General features: G+C 36.4%; 1 protein-coding gene across 1 annotated transcript in view; it reads left to right on the top strand.

Annotated features, from left to right (window-relative positions):
- The window catches only part of EPHA6 (EPH receptor A6), a 1147205-nt gene that overhangs the window by 569000 nt on the left and 556402 nt on the right, over positions 1–21803 (top strand). The window contains 1 exon segment of the mRNA XM_004389015.3: positions 17533–17871. Coding sequence (XP_004389072.1) covers positions 17533–17871 — 339 coding nt within the window.

Here is a 21803-nt window from a genome sequence, read left to right as displayed (position 1 = left end):
GATGAAGAAGGGTGGGGAGTGGGAAAGTGTATATCGCCAATTACCAGTTGTTTTGTCTCCCGCTGGAAGCACCGTGAGGCTGCTTTCTCATACCCCATTTGCTGGTTTCCGATAGGAGTCCAAGACGGTGGATCCGCAGTGCGTTAGCTGGTAGGGGACCTCTGCATGAATCTCTCCTCGCTCTCCGTTCTCTGTCAGTTTTCTCACTCCATTTGGTGCTTGGCTGATTTCTTAATCTCTTCATTTGATGTTTTAGGGTTTCAGGATTGTTGTATTCTCTGTTCGGCTTAGTTTTTCGGCTCTTTGCTATGGAGGGACACCGTGGTGCTTCTGCCTAGAGCGCCATTTTTTCTTTTTATATCACCATGTTTTATTTTTTATGGACTATATCACTCTTTGAAAACATCTGGTTTATTTGTATACTTGTCCCCTTGTTTATTGTCAGTCTACGCATACTAGACTATAAGAGCCATGGAGGCAGGGATGTTTGTTCTTTATTGTATCTCTAGCACTTACAATATTATCAATAAATAGTTGATAAATGAATAAACTAATAATTTCGATCTCAACTTGTCAAAACCAACTTTATTACTTTTTATCTCAGCTTGCTCACCCCACCCCAGCTAGTTTACTTGTCCTGATGAATCCCCATCTACCCATGGATCCAAGCCAGAAAGCTTAGAATAATAACCCTGCCCTCAACACCAACAAGTCCTAGTAGTCACAAGTCCTATTAATCCTACTTTTAGCATTTCTTCTGTCTATTCCTACCTGTCAATTCCTGGCCTTATCGTTTTAGTTAAGCCCCTTGGTGTCTCTCCCTTGGGCTAGTTTAATAAGCTCCTGGAAAGGCTCTCCTTCAGTCTTTCATCCTTCTCAAATACCTTCCAAACTATTTGAAAGTATGATTTCTTAAAACACACACACACAAACAAGACAAGAAAACCCTGATCATATTTCCACTTCTGCTTAAAGTCTTTCAAGCTCAACTCCTGTTTGCCTTAAGTTTAATTAAATCCAGGACTTCCAAGGCCCAGCCTTGCCTGTCTCTCCCTCTCCAGTTTACCTATATTAGAATTTGGATTCATGAAACAGCCTTAATTTCCTTCATACCAGCAACACATTTGCAAGTTTGGACCTTCTTGATTTTTTTTGTTTTTTAATTCATGTTGTTCCTTTTACATGAACTTGCAAAATATATAAAATAAATTAATTATAATAAATTTAAAATGAAATGCTGAAATAAGTTCCTCTAATATCTTAATGTATTTCATAAACACTTAACTTTATATCTCAGATGATGCATTAATGTATGTTCCATGCTTTCAAGGATGAGCTGTGAAGGACATTACACAGTATGAGACCTTGGTCAATTAAGGCTGCTTCTGAGAGCAGTACAGAGCGCAAAGACCCTGGTACCTGCCAGGAAGTCTGTTACTAAAATAACTGTCCAAGGCTTATCCAGGCCAGAAAGGAAAAATGCTTACTGAGTTTAGAGAAACAAGCTAGGGATATAAGAGTTACTAAAAAAGTACTTGTAAAGCAGGAAAGGCAGAGCAGAAGAAAATCCAGAGAAATGAAGCAAGGGTCTAATATTTGAATGGCTTAGAGATGGGATAAAATATAATTCCATGGTCATAGCACATTTACTTTGGTATTTCTCATGTATCTAACTCAAGAGGGTTTTTTGTTTTGTTTTGTTTATAAGCTACTGGACTGGTGCTGGAAGATTTAACAAGCATTTAACAAATATTTGTTACCTACTTAGAAAAATTCAAAACATAAATGTAAATTGTACATGTGGGTAATTCTAAGAAGCATCATGAAGGATTTTCCTTGTTTTTTTTTGTTATCACCTATTATGTAATTAAGTACCTTGTGATTAAAAATCATTTCTTCCAACTTTGTCCTTAATACACAGACAAATATTATGTCTTTGTGTTTGATATATAGTGACAGTGATTGGGATGTAAGTATGAAACTTAAAGTTACTTTAGTTCTAAGGCTAACATTGTAAAACATGGCTTCTTTATTCTGGAATAATTGTCCAATTGAGAAAATAATTATTTTTCTGGCTCTTAATTTGAGTAGAACAAATAGTGGATGAGGTGCAAAGGGAGAGGTGTTCACCTACTCTAGCCAAGTCCCCCACTTCTGGGTGGGTACAGAATGCTTAAAATCCAGGTACCAGTGCTCTGCTTGCTATCTCTTTTGATCCCCTTCTCCCCCTACACACACCAAATCTCTCTCTCTTGATCAGATTATACATGAAGAAAACCACCATTCTGGCTCCTTGTTTCTCCATCTCACAACTGAAATAGAAAAGCACAACTGATTTGTTAGGTAATTCTTTGTAATGGAACTGTAAACACAGTGTAGCATCCACGATTTTACAGAGGCCAGAAAGGGAGAAGTTATAAGGATGGATTTTATTATCTCGAACAGGCTATAGTGCTATAGTCTAAACTTGTTTTATAATAGAAAATAACTCTAAATATTCACTCAGTGAATTGCAGTGGTCTATTTTAAAAAATTAAAATGACTCTGAGACTACTGAATTGGCGCCTGCATATAATACATCCTAGTTTCCCCAATATGGCTCACTGACATAAGATGTCACATGAGTTTCACTTTGTTTCCTAAACACAAATACTTGAACTTTTAATTTAGAGGCGTTTCTTCTACCAAACCACCTGGGAGAAGTTCCTTTATCAGAAGAGAAATCAACTGGTCATTCTCCTGATGCTGGAGAGTTAAGTTACCACTTGCTGCCAGGCTGAATCTATTCCTGACCTCTTCAGCTGGAACCCAGACAGAATTGTCTTATTCACTGTCATCTACCTGTATACAATAGACCAGTTACCAAGAAAGCATCTGTATTAGTTTCCCAGGGCTGCTATAACGAAGTACCACAAACTGGGTACCTTAAAACAATAGAAATTTATTCTCTTGCAGTTCTGAAGGCTAGAAGTTCAAAATGAACTTGTCACCTTGGCAGTGTCATGTTCTCCTTGAAAGTTCTAGGAAAGGGGTCCTTCCTTGCCTCTTCTAGGTTCTGGTGACTCCAGGCGTTCCATGGCATGTGGCAGTGCAACTCCAATCTCTCTGCCCCAGTCTTTACACGACTGTCTTCTTTCTGTGTCTCTTCTTGTAAGGATACCTCATATTGATTAGGGCCACCTTAATCCAGTATCACTTCATGTTAGCTTAACTAATTATATCTGCTAAGATCCTATTTGCAAATAAGCTCACATTCACAGGTACTGGGAATTAGGACTTCAACATATCTTTTAGGGGGGGACAAAATTCAACCCATAACAGCATTCATAATTTGAAAGAGACCATCCATAGTTATCTGTGCAACCTGTGCATTTTGAGGAAGGTTTATTGATTTCCTTTAAACTATTGATTTATCATCTTGCCTTTCCTTCCCAAATCATGACAGAGCTTAGTCTATTCAGGTTTCTCTTTTCTACTTCTAATGCATGTTTAATTAAAAGTAACTCACCCAAACACAGAAAGGGCTGTAGGTAGGTGTTCATGATTTTTTTTTCATGATGTTAAGGGGACTGGATGCTATTTGACTCAGAAGATACAAGGCCCAACTACTCATTATTTTGTTAGTGTTTTAGTGTGCTTTTATCGTACTTGTAGTTTTGCCCTTTAACTTTTGACTTGTGCAACTGAAACAAATTTCTGTAAGTCTTCCAATGGGTTATTTTATGTTGAAGGATTTGTTTCTACATAGATGAGTCAATTGACAGCTATTGTTTTGAAATAAGGGCTACAAATATTTACTTTTTCAAGTGTCCACAGAACTACAATTTGATAATCTCTTATCCTTTCCCAATGGATAGAGAGATGGGTTGCTGCCCGCTTTATTATGGATCTTTATTAGTTAACCTCCGTTTTCATAAAATAAATATTCCCTTCCACTTTGGAAGTAATTTGAAAGTCATGTTCATCTATCCTTTATCTATAACACCAGGCTCTTGCAAAGATTATAACCTTAAACTCTCTGCCTTCCAATATTTTTCAAACTTTGCACAATGTGGAGAATTACATGAAAACCATGGATTCTATTCATTCCATTAGTTAAAGCAGGTTATTCTTGGGGTAAGCTCATCGTCATAGACTGTATACATGAGTAAAAATACCTCAGTATAAAGATATACTATTTCCTTAATGTTAGTCTCCTCTTCTAAAGTATGGGGATATTAATAACTACTTTACAGGTTTATTGGAATGATTGAATGCCATAAATCATGTGAAATAATAAATACACTCCTTAGAACAAACTAAGTGCTTAAAAATATTGCCTATATTTTTTTAAGATGTGACTATAGCATATAAGTGATCAGTTCTGCCTGAGGACAATCGGGAGATGACACAAAGTATGTAACACCTAACTTGGAACCTGAAGGGCAAATAGGAATTTTCCACAAAACAAAGGAACATAAGGGCAGTTCAGGAACAGGTGTGCAAAGAATTGTGATGCAGCAAAAAGGATCAAGAGAGTAAGAAATGGACTTGGATCTCATCATGAAGACACTTGTGGACAAGACTGAGAAGTTTAGATTTTATTCCGGAAATGAATGGAATTTGGCCCATCAGTTTTCTTTTTTCTTTAACTATGAATTTTATAAATAATAGAAAATCTAGAAAGAATTATCCCAATCCTCATTCACAGTACCATAAAAGCATGAATGCATAAAAGTTTTTGATTTTTAGATGCCACTTTAGTTAGAGAAGATTGGTACAATAACATTAAAGAAAATGAGAAGCAATTCTCAGTTTTCGTATGTGGAATGCAAAGGATTGGAACTACACATACTGCTATATGTTGAGCAATATTTACCTTGAGATGTAAGTTTCAATTGCTCTTCTGTATGTGAAATTGTTTTTAAATGCTCTAAGATAGCATTCTTAAAAGAAATCTCTTACAAGAAGGCAATAAATTGCTCACTAATTTCTGTTCTGTAAGTTTGTATTTGGCAATACCCTCAAAGCAAAGCATTGCAAAATACTTTTTTAAATATTTATTTCCCAATATTTTTCTCTCTATAGGCTGGCTGTATATAATGTGGTAGATTTAAAAAAAAAAAAAATCTAAACAAAAGAAGACATATGTAGCATCCTACCACTAATGGACTGCCTGACCTTGGCATAATCGCTTTACTTTCTCGGCCACATTCCCTTAATCTGGATGAATTGATTTAGTTCTTTCTCTGTGGCTAGATTGGAGCCCAGTTTTGTGATTACTTGCTATCCATTCCCAAATAGACAAACATTTAATGAATCTGATAGATACTTCACAGAGTGGTTTAGAAAAAAAGATTGCAAAATTCTATTTATAGATGGTCATTAAATATAATTTTAAAATATAAGAAAGGCTATAGATTAGCAATATGGATATAGATCAGATTTATAATTAATAGTAATAATGAAAAGGATGATATGATTTTTAAAGTTTTAAATTATGTCTATATGCAGATCTGACCACATTTTTTAATAAAATATTGAAGTCTAGGGATGTACTTTTTCATGTGTACCTATGTATTTTTCATTCTTAGTAAATTATACAGCCTTATTCTTTGCAAAAACATTCACCTAAATATCTCTAGATGGTTCACTGTATTTTTTTACATTCTCTTTGATACAGATTAGCTTAGCACTATTTTCCTCTCATTTGTAAACTCATAGATATGAATAAGTTTGCCTTTTATTGGAAAACTATACTGTTACATTCCTGGTAGTCAAAAAATTAATAAGCACATCTAACTTATTGGCAGGTGGTAACTTAAAAACTAGTAAAATATAGCTTGACAGGCACTAGTCTTTCATGATTTGATATCCTCAGTCAGTTTGATCAAATTTTTACTGTTAAGATTTAAAAATGCATCTGCAAACCACAGTTCGCTACAGAGTTAATAAGTGAATAGTCACTCTCCAGTCTGTATGAAAAATCCCCCTGTTCTTTTGTGAGTTAACATATCATTAGAATTATAAATATAAATCTATAGCAATTGAAGTAGTGACTGAAATATGACCCTTAAGCTTGCTCCCCTTCTATATCAGCCTTTACTAAAGTGTGTTTTGCAGAATGCTAGAATTCCTCCACTGAACTCATTTTGTGTGTGTGTGTGGTATCTCAGGGGAATGAAGGTATTGCACAGAACATATTTTGGGAAACACAGTTATGTTTAAAAACATTTTATATTTAAAAAAAAGCTTTAAAAACAAAATTAAAAAATCATAGAATAGCTGTACTCTACTACTCTGAAAAAATATGGAGGGATGGAGGGTCAGATGCTTCTTTGGAAAGGGAAGAAATAGCACTGCCACAATCTTCTCATAAATTTTACTATTAGGATACTGTTGTTTAATTCCCTAAGAATATAAGGGGGAAATTCAAAGTTGAAGCAAAAACAAAAAAAAGATTGAAAATGAGTTTTCTAGATACACTAGTAGAAATAAAATTGCAGTTTTTATGTGAGGTTTATTGTATGATGGACTTGAAAAACAGATAGTTGCAAATCTGAATAATTGCCCTTTTCTTAAGAAGTCAGTTTTGAGGGTGAGGGGTGAACATTGTTTTTCTTGTATGTGCATTGCTTGTGTCCTTTAAAGAAAAAAAAACTATATAAGGAAATCTCAGAGTTTTTAATACAGATGTCTCCGAAAGGGTTATTGCTGCCAGTTTTTCTCAGTGTGTCACGTAATCTTTGTATAATTTATAAATGATAACAAAGAAATCAGGCCACCTTCATAAAAGCCTAGTGACACATAATTTAGTTGAATCTGAGGATTAGAAGTAATTGTCTCTCTTTGTTCCAAGTTCTAAATCTCTGTAAATGATTCACTGCATGTCATTACAGCTTAATATTTGCATGAAATCACAGTTTAGCTGGCATAATTCAACAGCAATTAAAAAGCTATTTAATCGTCATGCAAATTGATATGAGGGGCCCTTGAGTAAGAAGGATGTCTGCCTTTTTTTTTTTTTTTTGGTAAGTATCTCCAGGCGGACAGTTATATACTTGCAGACACGCATAATAGAATTGATAACATTGTTCCTATTCATGGAAATATAAGTGAATAATAATTCATGATTTCCATTATTTATAACAGAAAAGACCAACAATATGAATATGTCATTCTGTAGGCAGACATTATTATGATAATGAATGTTTATCTCCCAGGCGTAAGTCTAGGTTGGAGGTAAAAAGCAACACTTGTTCCTGGGCTCTAGTTTATAATCCCTTCTGTATTTTCCTTTCAAAGACAGATGCTTCTATAACCCCCTAGAATGTGTAATGTCATAAAACCAGGTATGCAGCAATCTTTTAGAACAACACCCACCCCATTTTTAGGTCCAGCTCTAGTTATATACATATAGGTGACTAAGCTTCCTACCTTGTACGTTGTTGACATCAGGAACCAGCAAACAAAGAAAATTAAAAATATAATAAAACTTCTTAATATCTAAATAAACTCAAAGCACAGTCATACAGATTTATAACGAATATGCCAGTCTCACGCCACGTAACAGATCTCATTGTTTACACCCGTGTTCATTTAGACCATGCCTCACCCTGCAACCAGTAGGCCCTTTTTAAAACTCATCACTTCCATGCATAAAATCTATAAGTTTCTTCCTGTAGGTAGAAAAATATCCAGACCCATTCCAATATGCCTAACAGTCTTGCCTTATCTGTTCCCTTCCTGTATCTTGAAACTCATGCTTTCTTCCTTTGCACTCTACCCATAGTGATTTTTTTTTCCAGTTCCACGACTATTTCCAGATCTTTTTTGTTTAAACAACAGGTACCTTCTACTCCTAATATTCTTTCCATCCCTCTACACATTCCTCTCACTACCTCCCTGAGGCTTTCTCAGAATATTACCTTTAGTAGGGTAATATTTAGTAGGATAGTTTTTATTCCAGCTTCTTTCCTTTTAATTTCCTTAGTTGCACTTATAATTTGAATTTTATTCTTCTGTTTACATGTGTGTGTTTATCTAGACGTTCCACTGAAATGTAAATAACAAGAAAGCATTAATAATGTCTATCACATCCAGCACTGTAGGCCCAGGATCCAACAGAGTATCTGGCACATAAAACAAAAACCAAACCCATTGTCACCAAGTCAGTTCCGACTCACGGCAACCCCATATGTATCAGAGTAGAACTTTACACTCGTTGCCATCGAGTCGATTCTGACTCATAGTGACCCTATAGTACTCACTTAATAAAATATTTATTTCATGAATAAATGATCTTATCTTGAAATCCAAGAGAAGCCTTGAGGAATCAAAGATCAACGTCAAAACTTAAATTTCTTTCTATGAAGAGAGTGTTGAAACTCCTTACTACACTCTAAGCAAATTTTCTTTTCTTTCTTTCTTTTTTTAATTGTACTTTAGATGAAGGTCCACAGAACAAACTAGCCTCTCATTAAACAGCACACACATTGTCCTGTGACACTGGCCAACAACCCCACAACATGTCAACATTCCCTCCCCCCACCCTGGGCTCCCCACTACCAGCCCTCCTGTCCCCTCCTGGCTCCCAGTCCACTCCCCTGGGGTGGTGTGCCCCTCCAATCTTGCCCCGTTCCATGGGCCTGTCCATCCCTGGATGAAGGGTGAACCTCAGGAGCGACTCCACCACTGACCTAAAAGGGTGCCCAGGGGCTACACCGCAGGCCCCCCCAACCCCGGTCTCCACCAGGCCAGCAAGTCCAGTCTCCTCCCATGAGCCAGAACGCTGCTCCACACCTTTCCCCAGCTCCCTCTGGGGCCCTCCACTGCGATCCCCCTCAGAGCAGTCAGTGGTGGCAGCCAGGCACGATCCAGCCATAATGAACTCAGTGTCGTGGAGGCTGTGGTAGTTGTGGTCTGTTAGCTACCTGGACCAATCTTCCCTTTGTGTCCTTAGAACTATTCAATCTCTACTGCTCCTGAAGAGGTGAGACCAGTGGAGCATCCCAGATGGCCACCCATGGGCCTTCAAGACCCCAGAAGGCTACTCACCAAAGTAGAATGTAGAACACTTTCACTACAAACTATGCTATGCCAATTGAGCTAGATGTTCCCCGAGACCATTGTCCCCACAGCCCTCAGCCCAGCAATTCGGTCCCTCAGGGAGCTTGGGTTTGTCCATGAAGCCTCCATGACCCTGCCCTGTACAACTTGTGCTGGCTTCCCCAGTACTGTGCACTGTCTTACCCTTCACCAAAGCCACCATCCATCGTCTGTTTATTTAGTGTTCTTCCATCCCCAGCCCTCCCCTCCCTCTTAACCATCAAAGATTGTTTCTTTTTTGTGTGTAAAACCCTTTCATGAGTTTTTATAGTAGCGGTCTGCTACAATATTTGTCCTTTTGTGATTGACTTAATTCACTCATCAAAATGCCCTACAGATTCATTCATGTTATCAGATACTTTGCAGATCCATCATTCTTTATCTTATAAGACTCCGTTGTGTGTAGGTACCGTAGTTTGTTTATCCATTCATCTGTTGATAGGCATCTACGTTGTTTCCATCGTTTTGCTATTGTGAACAATGCTGCAGTGAACATGGGTGTGCATATGTCCATTCATGTGATGGCTCTTATCTCTCTAGGATATATTCCTGGGAGTGGGATTGCTGGATCGTATGGTATTTCTATTTCTAGCTTTTTAAGAAAGTGCTATATCGTTTTCCAAATTGATTGTACCATTTTGCTTTCCCACCAGCAGTGCATAAGAGTTCCAGTCTTCCCGCAGCCTCTCCAACATTTGTCATTTTCTGCCTTCCTGATTCATGCCAGTAATGCCGGTGTGAGACGGTATCTCACTGTGGTTCTGATTTGCATCCCTCTAATGGCTGTTTCCTCAGGTGTCTGTTAGCTGCTTGAATGTCTTCTTTGGTGAACTGTCTGTTTTTTAATTGGATTATTTGTCTTTTTTTTGTAGAGGTGTTGGATTTTCCTGTAGATTTTAAGATACTAGATCTTTGTCAGATTTGTAAAAGCAAAAAATTTTTTCCCAGTCTGTAGGTTCTCTTTTCACTCTTGGTGAAGTATTTTGATGAGCATAAGTGTTTAATTTGTAGAAGATCCCAGTCATCTAACTTATCTTCTGGAGTTTGTGTGTTGTTAGTTATGGTTTATATCCTGTTAATGTCATGTATTAGGGCCTCAAGCGATTATCTTATTTTTTCTTCTATGATCTTTATTGTTTTTGGTTTTATATTTAGGTCTTTAATCCATTTTGAATTACTTTTTCTGTATGGTGTGATGTATGGATCCTCTTTCATTTTTTGTGCAGATGGACATCCAGTTTTGCCAGCATCATTTGTTAAAAAGACCGTCTTTTCCTCATTTGATGGACTTTGGGGCCCTTGTTGAAGATCAGATGACCGTAGGTGGGTGGATTTACATCTGGGTTCTCAATTCTGTTTCATTGGTCAAGTTATCTGTCATTGTACCAGTACCAGGCTGTTTTGACCACTGTAACTGTATAGTAGGTTCTGAGGTCAGGTAGTGCTGGTCCTCCTACTTTATTCTTCTTCTTCAGTAGTACTTATCCAGGGCCTCTTCCCTTTCCATATAAAGTTAATGATTAGTTTCTCCATCTCTTTTAAGAATGTTGTTGGTATTTGGATCGGTATTACATTGTATTTGTAAATTACTTAGGGTATAATTGTCATTTTTCACAATGTTGAGTCTACTTATCCATGAACATCGTATATTTTCCCATTTATGTAGATCTCTTTTGGTTTCTTGCAGTAGTGTTTTGTAGTTTTCTTTGTGTAGGTCTTTTATATCACTTGTTAGATTTATTTCTAAGTAATTTATTTTTTAAGGGCTATTATAAATAGTATTGTTGTCCTGATTTCCTTTTTGTCATTCTCTTTTTTGTTGTATAGGAATCCAACTGATTTTTGTATGTTTATCTTGTGTCCTGCTACTCTGTTGAATCTTTCTATTAGTTCCAGTAGTTTTCTCATGAAGTCTTTTGGTTTTTCTATGTATGGTATCATATTATCCACAAATAGGGACAGTTTTACTTCTTCCTTACCAATTTGTATGCCCTTTATTTCTTTCTCTTGCCTTATTGCCCTAGCTAGGACTTAGAGCACAATGTTAAATAGGAATGGTGATAAACGGCAACCTTGTCTTGTTCCTGTTCTCAAGGGGAGTGTTTTCAGCCTCCCTCCATTAAGAATGATGATGGCTGTTGGTTTTGTATAGATGCCCTTTATTATGTTGAGAAATTTCCTCTCTATAACTATTTTATTGAGAGTTTTTATCAGGAATGAGTGTTGGACTTTGTTCAATGCCTTTTCTGCATCAACTGAGATGATCACATGAGATTCTTTTATTTATGTGGTGGACTACGTTGATTGATTTTCTAATCTTGAACCATCCCTTGCATACCTGGTATGAATCCTACTTGGTCGTGGTGTATTACTTTTTGATATGATGCTGAATTCTGTTGGCTAGAATTTTGTTGAGAATTTTTGCATGTATATTCATGAGAGATATTGGTCTGTGATTTTCTTTTTTTGCGGTGTCTTTGCCTGGTTTAGGTATCAGGGTTATGCTGGCTTCATAGAATGAATTTGGAAGTATGTTTTCCTTTTCTATGTTCTGAAATAGTTTGGGTAGTACTGGTGTAAGCTGTTTTTGGAATGTTTGGTAGAATTCTCCAGTGAAGCCATCTGGGCCAGGACTTTTTTTGGTTGGGAGTTTTTTTTATTACCTTTTCAATCTCTTCTCTTGTTATAGGCCTGTTCAGATTTTCAACTTCAGTTTGTGTTGGTTTGGTTAGGTAGTGTGTTTCTAAAATTTGTCCATTTCCTCTAGGTTTTCAAATTTGTTGGAGTATAGTTTTTCATAGTACTCTGTAATGATCTGTTTTATTTCAGTTGAGTCTGTTATAATGTCCCCCATTTCATTTCTTATTTGGGTTTTTTGCTTCATCTCCTGTTTTTCTTTTGTCAGTTTGCCTAGTGGTTTGTCATCCTTTCAAAGAGCCAACTTTTGGTTTTGTTGATTCTTTCTATTGTTTTTCTGTTCTCTATTTCATTTATTTATGCTCTGATCTTTATTATTTCCTTTCTTCTGGCGGCTGTGGACTTCTTTTGCTGTTCTCTTTCTATTTGTTCAAGTTGTGTAGCTAATGTTTTGATTTTGTCCCTTTCTTCTTTTTTGATGTGTGCATCTAATGCTGTAAATTGACCTCTGAACACTGCCTTTGTTCTGTTCCAAAGATTTTGGCATAAGGTGTTTTCATTCTCATGTGATTCTAGGAACTTTTTGAGTCTATCTTTGATTTCTTCTATTACCCAGTGGTTTTTATGCAGGGTGTTATTCAGTTTCCATGTATCTGACTTTTTTTCCTTGCTTTTCCTGTTTTTCATTTCTACTTTGATGGTGGTGTGATGAGAGAAGATACTTTGTATTATCACAATATTTTGGATTTTGTTGAGGGTTGCTTTGTGGCCTAAGATGTGGTCTATTCTGGAGAACATTCCATGTGTGTTGGAAAAGAATGTGTACTTTGCAGTTGTTGGGTGTAGTGTTCTATATATGTCTATGAGGTCAAGCTGGCTGATTGTGTTCTTTATATCTTCTGTATCTTTGTTGAGTTTCTTTATAGATGTTCTGTCCTTTACCAAGAGTGGTGTGTCATCTCCTGCTGTTATTGTGGAACTGTCAGTTTCTCTTTTCAGTGCTGTTAGAGTTTATGTATTTTGGAGCCCTGTCATTGGGTGTGTATATATTATGGGTATGTCTACATGGTGGATTGTCCCTTTAATCATTATATAGTGCCCTTCTTTTTCTTTTATGGTGGATTTTGTTTTAAAGTCTATTTTATCTGAAATTAGTATTGCCACTCCTGCTCTTTTTTTGGTAGCTGTTTGCTTGATGTATTTTTTCCACCCTTTTATTTTTAATAAATTTATGTGTTTGTTTCTAAGGTGTGTCTCTTGTAGACAGTATATTGATGGATCCTGTTTTTTTATCCATTCTGTCACTAACCGTCTCTTCATGGGTGCATTTAGGCCATTTACATTCAGTGTAATTATTGATAGGTGTGAGTTTATTGCTCTCATTTTGTAGTGCTTTTTTTGTGGTGCTAACATTTTCTTTGTTCCTCTTACTCTCCTGTGCTGAATTCCTTTTGTTTGTGGATTTTTTTCATTTCTTTTGTTTCTGTAGATTTTGTTTTTACTGAGATTGTATGTTTTTCTTCTTTATTTTGATGAGTAGGTTTGTTAACTTTCTTTGTGGTCACCTTGAAATTTACCCTTATCTTCCTAGGTTTGAACCAGTCCATTATTACTTAGTATTGCTTTGCTTTCCTCTCCATTTGAAAGTTCTATACCTACACCATTTATTCTTTCTTTTATTGTTCTAATGTTGTTGTCATTTATGGATTAACCTCCCTCGTATCCTGTTGTAAATCTTTTGATTTTGAATAGTCCTTGAGGGTTCATTTCATATGTTGGTAGCTAGCTGATGCTCTCTTGGGTCCTAGATTCAGGCTGTTGTCTGATGTTGTTTTTCTCAAACCGAAGGACTCCCTTTAGTAATTCTTGTAAGTTTGGTTTGGTTTTTACATATTCCCTTAGTTTCTGTTTATCTGTAAATGTCCTAATTTCACCATCATATTTGAATGAGAGTTTTGTAGGATATATTATTCTTGGTTGGCAGTTTTTTTTTCTCAAGGTTTTATATATGTCATCCCATTGCCTTCATGTCTGCGTAATTTCTGCTGAGTAAACAGAACTTAGTCTTATTGTTTCCCCTCTGTGTGTGACTTTTCATTTTTCTCAAGCTGCTCTCAGGATTCTTTGTCTTTGGCTTTAGCGAGTGTGATTATGATATGATTTGGTGATTTTCTTTTGGGGTGTATCCTATGTGGGATTCATTGAGCTTCTTGGATGGTCAGCTTTTCATCTTTTATGATATTAGGGAAGTTTTCTGTTAGCAATTCTTCAGTGATCCTCGCTGTTTTCCCTTTTGTCCCCTGTTCTGGAACCCCGATCACTCAAAGATTTTTGCTTTTCATTGTATCCCACATCATTCTTAGGGTTTCTTAATTTTTCTTCATTCTTTTTTCTGATTGTCTCTCAAACAAAGTGTTATCCAGGTATTTGTCTTCAATTTCACTGATCCTGTCTTCCATTATTTCAGACCTGCTCCTCAGAACTTCTATGACACTGTCCATTTCTGAAATCTTGTTGTTTATCTTTTGGATTTCTAATTGTTGTTTTTGTATGATTTCTAGTTGTGAACTTATTTTGACAGTTTGTTCCTATATTATTTTCCTGAATTCTTGCATTGTTTTGTCTGTATTTTCCATGAATTTGTCTATATTTTCCTCATTTTTGTCTGATTTTTGCTTCAACTCTTGGATAGCTCTGAATATTAAGAGATTTGAATTCCCTATCTGGTTGTATCCATACCTTTTCTTCCACTGGAAAGTCATCTTGTGTTTTATTTTAGATGTCTTCTGGCACCATCTTGTCATTTTTTTTAAAATATGCTTTGATATTGCTTGCTATCTTCAGGACATTCAGTTGTTACTTTGTTCATTTATTGATTGTAGATTATTTTGTTTTGTCCTGCTTTTTTGTTTTGTTTGATTATGTCTGAGCAGGCTAGCTGTGCATTCTTTGTTGTTTGCTTGTCTGTGGACATGATATTTTTCACCTTCTTGTCCAATGGGTAGGGCCAGACAGTTTATCTGTGGTGCAGCAGGGCAGGGCCAGCTGAAGGGGAGGGACTGGGATTGGTTGTTTGTGGCATGTACTGTGGCCAACAGGGCAGGCTGGGTTCAGTGCAGGGCAGGTTCTGGTAGGCTGTGCCTGTGTTGCTCAGGGGTGCGATATTCAGTGCATGGTGCAGATAAGCAGAATGGAGGGGGGAGGTTGTGATGCGTAGAGCTAAGTTGAGTATGGGAAAGAAGAAATAAAGGATAGAGAAAAAAAATGTTGAGGGAGCCTGCCATTGGAGTGGAGAGACAAGTAACCAAGAAATGAAGAAAAACAAAAAGGTAAAAGGAAAAAAAAAGAGGAAAATAAATAAATAAAAATTAAAAAAAGAAATGCCCCCAGGGATCCCAATGGCGACCGGGGAAGTGGCTCCCAGGCCTTGTGGTACAGCCCGTCTATAAGAGGTGGAGATAGCACACAGTGCCGGGTATTCAGGAGACAGTAAAGAAGGAAAGTAGAGAGAGATCGGAAACGGAGAAATGAAGAAAAACAAAAAGGAAAAAACAAAAAGAAAAAATAAATTAATGAAAAAGAAATGCTCCCAGGGATCCCAGTGGCAACTGGGGAAGTGGCTCCCAGGCCTCAGGGCACAGCCCATCTAGCAGGGGCAGATGTGGCACACAGCACCAGGTATTCAGGAGACAGGAAAAGAAGTAAAGTAGAGAGAGAAGAGAAACTGAGAAATGAAGAAAAATGAGAAGGAGAAATGAGAAAAGTAGTAATAATAAAAATTAAATTAAAAGAAAAAAGAAAGGCCTCTAGGGATCCCACTGGCATGGCTGCACAGACTGGGTAAGTGGCTCCCAAGCCACGCAGTACAGCCCAGCTAGAAGGGGAAGAGATGGCACATAGCACCAGGTATTCAGGAGACAGGAAACGAAGGTAAGTAAAGAAGAAGAGAAATGGAGAAATGAAGAAAAACAAAAAGGAATAAACAAAACAAAAAGTCCCCTGGAATCCCACCAGCTTGATGGCATGAACCAGGGAAGCCGTTTCCCAGCTGAGCGACACTTCACAGCCTGTCAAGAAGAAGCAAAGATGGCATACTAAGCCAGGTGTTGGAGAGAAAGGAGGGGGAGGAGGTGAGAGGCAGGTAAGAAATCAAAAGAAGCTGAAAAAAAGCAACCCTAGCAACAAAGAAGTGGCACTGAAGGAGCCGGCCAGTGTGGGCAGGGCAAATGCAAGTTGCACGGAGCTGCTGGCTCCCAGCCAAGCAACCTCAGCCTGCTGGGAATTGGTGGAGTCTGAACAGGGGGAAGAAGGGTTGAGGGTGGAAAGTGTGTATCACTTGTTACTGGATGCTCTGTCTCTTGCTGGGAACTCCATGAAGCTGCTTTCCCAAACTCCCTGTCTGCCAATCTCTGACAGGAGTCCAAGATGGCAAATCTGTGCTGCATTAGCTGATATGGGGACTCTGCTCGTATCTCTCCTTGCTCTCTGTTCTCTGTCAGTTTCTTAATCCATTCGGTACTTGGCTGAGTTCTTTATCTCTTCATTTGATGCTTAGGTTTCCAGGATTGACATTTGTCTCTGTTTTACGTGGTTTTTCAGGTCTTTGCTCTGGAGGGATGGCATGGTGCTTCTGTCTATAGCACCATGTTGGCTGTGCCTCCTCTAAGCAAATTTTCTTGGTAGCAAAAATTTAGAGAATTAATTTCGATTTCTCAAAACTTAACATTTAAAAATATAGCAGGAAAACTGTTTCATTAGTTGTTTATGCAAGAAATTACTGTTTTTTAAAAATCTATCATAAGCTAGTCTCGTAGCAGCATAATTCTGTGGTATTTCACATCTAGCACTTAGCACAGTACCTGGCATGTAATGAATGATATGAAACAGAGACCTGAAGGACTCATACAAGTACAAAGGATTATTGACACAATTTTAAGAAAAGTTGGGGATAGTTAAAGGGTATTAAGTATTCAGTGGACTCTGTATGGAAAAATAGTGAAGGAAGACTGAAGGCAGATAATCATCCACTTGTTGGGGCCAGCTTTATTTATACTATCTTGATGACAGATAGAAGGATTGTGTGGGTCTCTTCATCAGCTGCTAAGGAAACGCTTTTGCTTAATGAAGTTAATCTAAATAAATTTCTGATAACCACTTTCCATATGTGGTCCCTTTTTACCCCTTTCATATAATGCCTTTATCTCATCAAATTGGCAAAGCCTTAGTAAAAGTCTTTTTGTTGCCTCCAATCTCCTCTCTTCCTCTTCTAAACTGTCTCACCACTCTAAATGTGTGGCCCTTTATTCTCAACCTGTGGGAAACAGATCCTTTAGTTCCTCTTAAAGCTAATGAATGGGATTTTTTATCTGCATACCAAATGTTGTATTAAGACTGAAAGACTAACAGAATGTATTTTGTATACATATGGTGTTACTATTTTTCTTCAAATTTTGAGAATAGTGATGTAAATAAAACCATCACAGAATTTCAAATAATTTTGGTCTTTATACATTTTTCAGTCAACAAATTAAATATGTATAATTACCATATCTTTTAGAAATCTGATGCTTTATATTAAAAATTGAATTTCACACACCAAAACATTAGGATATAGACAGTTTCACAAAGACTCCTCCCTTGCTAGACTTTATCAGATATTTTTAACTATATGTTCTTTCTGGTTCTCATCAGAAGAAAGGGCTCAAACGAATATAAAGAGCCAACCCATGTTTACTGATAAACTTTCAATTTAGCAGCAAAATTCATTGTCCTATACATGTACATTTGTTTTTAATTGCTTTTCTCTAGGGCCACCTTCAGCTCCGAGGAATGTGATTTTTAACATCAATGAAACAGCCCTTATTTTGGAATGGAGCCCACCAAGTGACACAGGAGGGAGAAAAGATCTCACATACAGCGTAATCTGTAAGAAATGTGGCTTAGACACCAGCAGCCAGTGTGAGGACTGTGGAGGAGGACTCCGCTTCATCCCAAGACATACTGGCCTGATCAACAATTCCGTGATAGTACTTGACTTTGTGTCTCACGTGAATTACACCTTTGAAATAGAAGCCATGAATGGAGTTTCTGAATTGAGTTTTTCTCCCAAGCCATTCACAGCTATTACAGTGACCACAGATCAAGATGGTAAGTCTTACTGCTGTTCTCTCAAAACAGATGCTTTGTTCGCTTTTGGTGCATAATATCCCTGACGGACCTCTATCCACTGAGGTGCAATTGTTTACTGTATACATTGCAGAGATGTGTTTCTGCTGCTTGTTCTTTTTCTTTACCAAGTTGCAGAAAAATATTTTTCATATTACTTCTAAGTGGTATGGTTAATTAGATAAAATGCTTTTCTCTATTGTGTATGCATTCATGTTTTTAATATAATCATATGCCAGTCTCTCTTAATAAATTCATATTGATCAATTAAATTGAATTTCAATGACTTATACTGTCATCCCTTTCCATGTTGAATGGAGAAAACAGTACAAATTTATTTAATTATAATTCATATCTACTTTGTACATTCTAGTCAACATGCTTAACCTTGATCCACTATGAAAATAAGTAGCAAAAAAAAATCCAGAAAAATGTTCGAATGCTACCTTTTAGGTAGACTTTGTGAAAAGTAGTTAAACTGTCTTTAAAAAATCCCTTTGCTTTGTAGTTAAACGTTCCCTTTATAACACTATAGATTTTAACTGCAACGTAGCCAGACACAAACACTCCTATGATTTTTATAATTATATTCTGTCTTCAATTTCCTGTAGCATGATTGTATTGCAAATTATGCTACAGGAAAAGCTTCAAAGATTTTCAAAAACTCTTTTTGAGACACATTTATAAGTGATGTGGATACGTAGGTGACTGTCTTACAGCACAGAATGTTGATTTAAATCAATGTGCACATATGAGACAAATTTATGAAGATAAAACTATTCTTATACAATAAGGCAGTATATGGTGATATTTAAAATAAAAATATATTAGAAATGTTGGAATACTATTCAACAATAAAAAGGAATGAACTACTTATATACACAACTTGGATGAACTTCAAGGGCACTATGCTGAGTGAAAAAAATTTTTCAAAAGGATGTATACTGTATTATTCCATTTATATCACATTCATAAAACAGCATAATTGTAGAGATGCAGAAGAGATTAGTGGTTGCCAGAGGTTTGGGATTTGGGGGTGTGTGCAGTGTGACTCTAAAGAGATACATGAAGGAGCCTTGTGGTAATGGTAGTTATCTATCTTGATTTTGGTAGTAGTTACATGAAGCTACATATGTAATAAAATTGTGTACAGCCACACACACACACACACACACACACAAGCATTGTGTATTGTACCAATGTCAGTTTCCTTCCATATTATAGTTATGCAAGTAATTAACATTGGGGGAGGCTGGGTGAAGCATGTACAGGATTTCCCTGTAGGTTTTTGGTGAAAATTCCTTTGAATCTATAATTATTTTGAAATCAAAATTAAAAACATTATTAAACCTATAAAATGTGCAAGAAGAAATTAATATTCTACTAAAAAGATATGAAACGCATGTGAATATTTTATTTGAAATATTATTCGTAAGTTCACTTTGCTGATAATTTTCAGAAATGCATCTAGTAAATAAAGCAAAATCAAATGCTATTCTGCAGTCACTATAATTTTCCCCTTCATTTGACAAATAGCCCTACATCATAGAATTTGCTTTATGGTTGTTCAAAAGGGAAGTCCTATTTCTTCCTTTTTTTTTTTTTTTTTAACTTTTTACTGTTAACATCAACAAAATCTTTTCAAATATATGTCTTGTCAAATATACCTTCAACATAAAACATATTAGGGTCTAAAACATATTAGGGTCTTCTGTTCTTCTTTGCTTTAGCAGATTACTTATAAACTTTTACTCGCTGCTACCTGCTCAAAAATACAGCCCAAGCTTACAAGACATTCTTAACTATAGGGTATAAATAAATAATTTTGGAAAGCAAAACAATATATCACTTTAAATAAAATGTTTATATACATAAGTTTACATAATTTCATACACATATATGACAATATTTCATTCTAGGATCAGAGGGGAGTTTACTTAATCTAGTTTTCTACTTATTCATAAGAACAGAAAATACATTGTTTCTCACTTTGTAAATGAGATAATTCATTAAAAGTATATAGCTATATGGAATAAATACATATTAAACATGAAACAAGATATAGTATCCATATATTGACAATAAACATTCTGGAAGGATAACTTCATTAAGTATTCCTCGTCAAGTTTACCTTTGATGAAGGATATTAAGAAAGCTTAAAATTTAATTGACTTTGTTCTAGATATAAATAGTAATAAAAGATCAAAATATATTTAAGTGTTATTTGAAAAATACATAAAGGTCCTACACTGAACTAAAATATTGCCACATACACACTTAAGAAAATATATTTAATTATGACCAGCCTTAGGTATGAGCAACTACTTTCATGTTAACATTTTCAGAGATACCAAGAAGACTTTCTCTTTGTGCCTGAAATTCTGACTATAGGGAGTCATATCTTTAAAAATGAAAATACTCCCATTCAAGGGTAACATAATGATATAGTTCAATCTATAGATGTATCAGCTACTCTTTTAATGTAAGAAGGGGTAAGAGCCTATTATTGGCCAAAAAGCAACTCATGGAAAATGAAGTGTACCGGAACCAGCCATCACTGTCATCCTTACAGATAATAATTTTACTGTCGCAAATAGAGGAAGAGATTTCCCGTCACTCAGCTTGGAGTATCTTTAGAAATTCTCTTTTAAGGTACTTGAGAAACAACTTTCCAAAGTGTTCAGATTACACATTACAATTTCGATGGATTGAAAGGACCATAGTAAAGTTTGCCTCGTTATCTGCAAGTTGCATATCATTTTTTATACTAAGATGGAAAAGTGATACTAATATTGATACACTCTTAATTTATTCAACATATTTTTTAGTGTTCTTCTTGTGCACAATGGTGAACAAGTCCTTAAGAGGCATATCTAGTTGGGAGGCAGAAAATAAACAAATAATTTTATAAATATTTAACTAGTACTATGATAAGTCCTACCAAGGAGAAGGTCAGAGTCCCCTGAGAGCATTTATTTTCCAAATCCTGTGGGGAAGTTCTACTCTGTCGTATAGGTCACTATGAGTCAGAATCAACTCCATGGCAACAGGTGTGGTTTTTTGGTTTGGAGGATGAAATGGGTCTTCCTGAGAAAGTTGCATTTATTGAGTTCCATCCTGACAGGTGAGTAGAATGTGATCAGGCAAAATTAGGCTGGGACAAAGGAAGTAATTCTCAGTGGAAGAAACCGAGCAAAGTCTGGGCAATTGAGGGATTAGAAACTGATGGCTAATAATACACCAAGAGCCTCCAAATATATTGCAGAGGTACAGGATTTGGGAGAGGACCTAAAGAATTAACCAAAAATTAGAGAAATGAGTCGGTATCTGCAAAATAGCAAAGGCAAGTTAGCGAATTACCCACTTATCAAAAGATGCTGGTATATTATTAGGGTAACAATTAGGGAAAAGAAAATTAGCAGAATAACATTGTTCATGAGATGATACTTGTATGAATTGTTGTTGTTAGTTGCTATAGAGTCAAATCCCACTCATGGCAACCCCATGTGTGCAAAGTGAAGCTGCTCCATAGGATTTTCAAGGCTATGACCTTTCCAATCAGAACACCAGGCCTGTCTTCTAAGGCAACTCTGGGTACATAAACAAAATCTTAGAGACCAAAAAGTACAGACAATTATATTAATTATGTTGTTACTATTCGGTGTAGACATAGTGTGAAACATTAGAATATACAGAAAGACGTTTCAATTGATATGCCTTCTCTTTTATGTAGTTTTATGTAGTTGACTAGATGGATGGATGGATGGATGGATGGACGGATGGACGGATGGATAGATGGATGGATGGATGGTTGGATGGATGGCTGGATGGATGGACAGATGGATGGATGGATGAACGGATGTATAGATAGATGATAGAAGATGAATAGATAGACTGATAGATGATACATAGAT

Source organism: Trichechus manatus, unplaced genomic scaffold (genome assembly GCF_000243295.1).
Source record: "Trichechus manatus latirostris isolate Lorelei unplaced genomic scaffold, TriManLat1.0 scaffold00229, whole genome shotgun sequence".
Lineage (NCBI taxonomy): Eukaryota > Metazoa > Chordata > Mammalia > Sirenia > Trichechidae > Trichechus > Trichechus manatus.
This window is presented reverse-complemented; position numbering and strand designations above follow the sequence as displayed.